Here is a 3,891-nt window from a genome sequence, read left to right as displayed (position 1 = left end):
AGTTATTTGTCAATTTTGGGTGATAAGCTTCAGAAATTGAAATGGGCCATGCTATCCGTTTGCTTTTCCTATATTCTGTTGCTCATTATTGCTTTCGCTTCAACCTTAAATTCATTTCTCCCACAAATGATTTGGGAGAAAAATCGCGGTATATTTCGTTGGCTTTGCTTAGGATTTTAGCTTTTTTAGTTAATGTTTTTTTCTATTCATTCCTTTGGGCATTTGACCTGAACATCTAGAGTAGAATATACTGTACACAATGTTAAACTTTCATTAGTCTATATCAGTTTAGTTAAAAACAACCAATACCATAATACTTTATATTATAATATACAGTACCTTAATATGGTTTAGTAGAATTTGAGCAGTTTTTTTTTTTTTTTTTTGAAGTATCATTTTTTGGCGCTATTATCTATAAGCTTTTGAATTCTTCATTCGTTTCAACTCTTACTTCTCGTCGAGAGAAAAAACACTACACTAATCATAAGAAGAAATTTTCTCTTATTCATTTGAATCAATCAATAGAGAAGTTTTTTCCCGCAAATTTCACTGCAATTATAAAAGTTATGATCATAAATCAGAGATCAGGAGAGCGTACTTCAAGACAACCCTAAACCAAATTTATATTTTCATTACAATTCCTCTTTTCAAAAAAACTTTTTTAAGTTTTTAAGAGGGAAGTGATAAATCAATCAGTTCATTAAACGTTCATATTTTCACTTTGATTAATTCAACTGATTTCAACTAGTTTGCTTTTCACAATCAATACTGTAAGGAACTTTTCTATAGTTTTAATTGCATTTATGATTTTAAACGGACTTGGAATAAAATAAAATAGTTTTGCGAGCGTAATATAAAGCAGTTCTTTCTCAAAATCCTTAAGGAGAAATTCTGAAAATTTTAGGATGGATATGCAGTCGATTCCAACGAAGGTTTTATTTATTTTTGGATGTGATTTCCGTAACGATAATTATTGCACTATATTTGGGTATTTACATGGAACATACATTTATAAACGAATTCAGTTCAAACCTGAAAGAATGCCGTCAGCAACTGGATTTATGCCTTTGTTAATTAATGATCGATATTTTTTATTTACATTTGAACTAATCGTTGACTGCAAAAAAATGCTTGTCACTTATAGCTGATGCCATTAAATACCATTATATTTCGTGTTATTTCAATAGTTTCTTTCTTTTAAAGTGTCGAATATTATTGATGAGTTTTTAAAATTTAAATTGCAAATTGTGGACAAAGAAAACAGATAAACAGCATTCTGTATAATATTTTTTTACAACAAATAATTAAATAACCTGGAATTAAGTAAGATAGTAAGCTTGATAAAAAGAGAACAGTTTCTGCAAGTAAATTATGAAAGCATGAATCTTTTGCTTTCGCAGTGTCTAGCCATAGGTCCATTGTTGGGTTCCAAAACACAAGAAGACTGCTGCTCAATTTCGATCTTAAGTCAAAGTCGAAAATTCCATCCCAGAATTCCGTATGATTCAAGGTCAAAAGTCATACAATTTACACCAACAAAATGATGGAATGATAAATCAGAAGGTTTGACTTCCATCACCTATTATGTGTATTGGATATAACAACAATTTAGCAGCACTTAATCTACAGGTCATCATAACTTGGGATACAGATTCTAAACAGAGCATGTCATTTTTATTATTTTAAGCAAACTTTACTTTAAACTTTTGAAATTTTCTTATAAATCTCAGAGGAATAAATTGGCAGAAAGTTATGAAAGATCGATAAATGAATTAAGTTATTACTTAAGATTCGACTTCGGTCTATATAAAAATTGTAGTTGCATCCATCATTCCCAACAATATTTTTTATACCAAATTTCACGAATTAACTGTTCAAGTCCATGAGAAGCAGCAACTAACATCAAAGGTATTACAGCTCTTCTCTACAGTTCCATTCTTTGACCAAGAAATGGTCACGTGCGATATTCAACCGTAATGGCATGAATTAATCAGTTTCATTTGTCAATCTGCCCGCAGTGTCAACTTTAGCAATGAATATTTTCTTCCTTAGAAGGTCCAACAATCATTTGCCTTTTGTTCGAACTTTTCATTGGAAGTTTTTTACTTCATTTCATAAGCGTTTTCTAGGACAAATTTTGAAATGACAAATAATGGTTGCTTATCAAAGGATATATTAGGGATTTAGTTGAGCTTTGCCATTTGATTTTCTAAAAAGATACAGAATTCCTTTTGATTATGCCGGAGCAGAAGTGAAATCTTCCTGGAATCAATCAGTGACGAAGTCTAGAACAATTTATGTTTTAAACTTTCCTCTTTCATTCATTATGCTTGACAAAATAAAACTCAATTTTATTGTGATATGGAAATTAGCAGCGATTAAAGGAAGATCAAAAAGCAAAATCGGATATTTCATTTCGCCTTTTAAAATTCTAATTTTTATATTTGACATAAAATTTATGTTTTCTCATCAATTTTTTCCCGCCCAGGCATTTTTCCAACCCGTTAATCCAACGCACCTTATGGTGTAATCGATTTCAGTCTAATCGATTCGAGAAGAAACTTAAATGCCGATTGTCAACCAATCTCCTTTGTTATTGGGAATACGTTTTTCAGTTAAGGATAAGAATAAGCGAAATTATCATCTGTTACTTGTAGTATAGAGGAGATGAAAAGCTTAGGATAGATGTTATTGAATGGGAAAAAAAACGACAATCACAGGTCACGTAATGTTTTTAATTTCATGCTGCATAGTTGACATAATTCGGTACCGTCAATTCGCATTAACGTCACTAATTTCACTAATTCAAGCTAATTCATTCTTACACCAAAATAATTAACTCTACTGAGAGCCAGAGATGTAAATTCAAATGACGATGAATTTCATCGTCATCTGCTTTGTTTACTGCAACTATAATCACTCCTTCTATTAATGTTGTTAATAGTGATAGCATTAATGATAATCCAGAGTACAAATAGTGCTCGCACTTCGATTATTTCATCAATGAAAATCGATAGACGATAACTCAATTTCTGTTATCATTTGCTTTTATTCATCCGGTCTTATCTCTGCAATTTCAGCTTGCATAATTTTAAATGATATTCGTTGTATTGGTCACTATCATCTTCGAAACAATTGCTTCTATTCCTGCTTCTTTTCAAAAATAATCTAATATCAGTGTTATTCAGAAAAGGTCATAAAAAGGTCATCCTATGTCACTTCCTTTTTCCTTCATCATTTGTCTTAAATTCAAATGTCTTCCCTATCAAAAACAAAAGATCCGTTTCATTGTCATAGACATTTCATTTGTTTTCTTTTCATAAAATGCATGACCTTATAACAGGATATGTTCGACCAAAAGTCCTAATTTTGTATTAAAAGTCAAAAATAACTGAATGGAGGAATCGACGATCAAAGCCATTCCGAAGTGTAGGCTGATTAATTGAAGAGAAAGATACTCTTATCCGATTGAGTCATTGATGATTACTTTCTTTGTGAGGGGCGGTTTGGCAGAGGATCATCAGGCGCATTCGGTTCTTCTCAAAACCTAATGGCGGCATTTCATCATCTTATCAGTTTGTCGATCGTTTGCTATTAAATCTCACGTATATCAGATAGGATTTATCTGAGTAAAACAACTCGAGTTTCCAACCAGTGTGCCTGTCTATTTTACTTGTCTGAAAGTCCTGCAATCTTCCTCTGTTAAAAAATTCAAAGAAGGAAATACGATAAGGTCTCTTATTATTAGTCATCGTTCAGCTATTAGCACAGTAAGATTGCAGGAATGTTACACAGAGTACCATAGTTGGAAAAAAGCTCCTTAAGTGTTATATACCATAAAATTTGCTATAATTTTAAAAGTGGATGTTGGAATAAATCTGTTTATATGGG

At 31.5% G+C, this 3,891-nt stretch overlaps 1 protein-coding gene across 1 annotated transcript; it reads left to right on the top strand.

The window, feature by feature from the left end:
* Positions 1 to 33: 33 nt before the first annotated feature.
* On the top strand, positions 34 to 1,810 carry LOAG_13366 (hypothetical protein; the record flags this gene model as incomplete). Its single annotated transcript, XM_003148875.1, has 4 exons — positions 34 to 148; positions 391 to 529; positions 905 to 932; positions 1,790 to 1,810. Coding segments are annotated over 4 exons (303 nt in total), but the record flags the coding sequence as incomplete, so codon positions are not given.
* Positions 1,811 to 3,891: the final 2,081 nt, after the last annotated feature.

Source organism: Loa loa (assembly GCF_000183805.2).
Source record: "Loa loa unplaced genomic scaffold supercont3.89, whole genome shotgun sequence".
NCBI classification, from domain to species: Eukaryota; Metazoa; Nematoda; class Chromadorea; order Rhabditida; family Onchocercidae; genus Loa; species Loa loa.
Note: the sequence above shows the minus strand (reverse complement) of the source record. Positions and strands in the feature narration are given on the sequence as shown.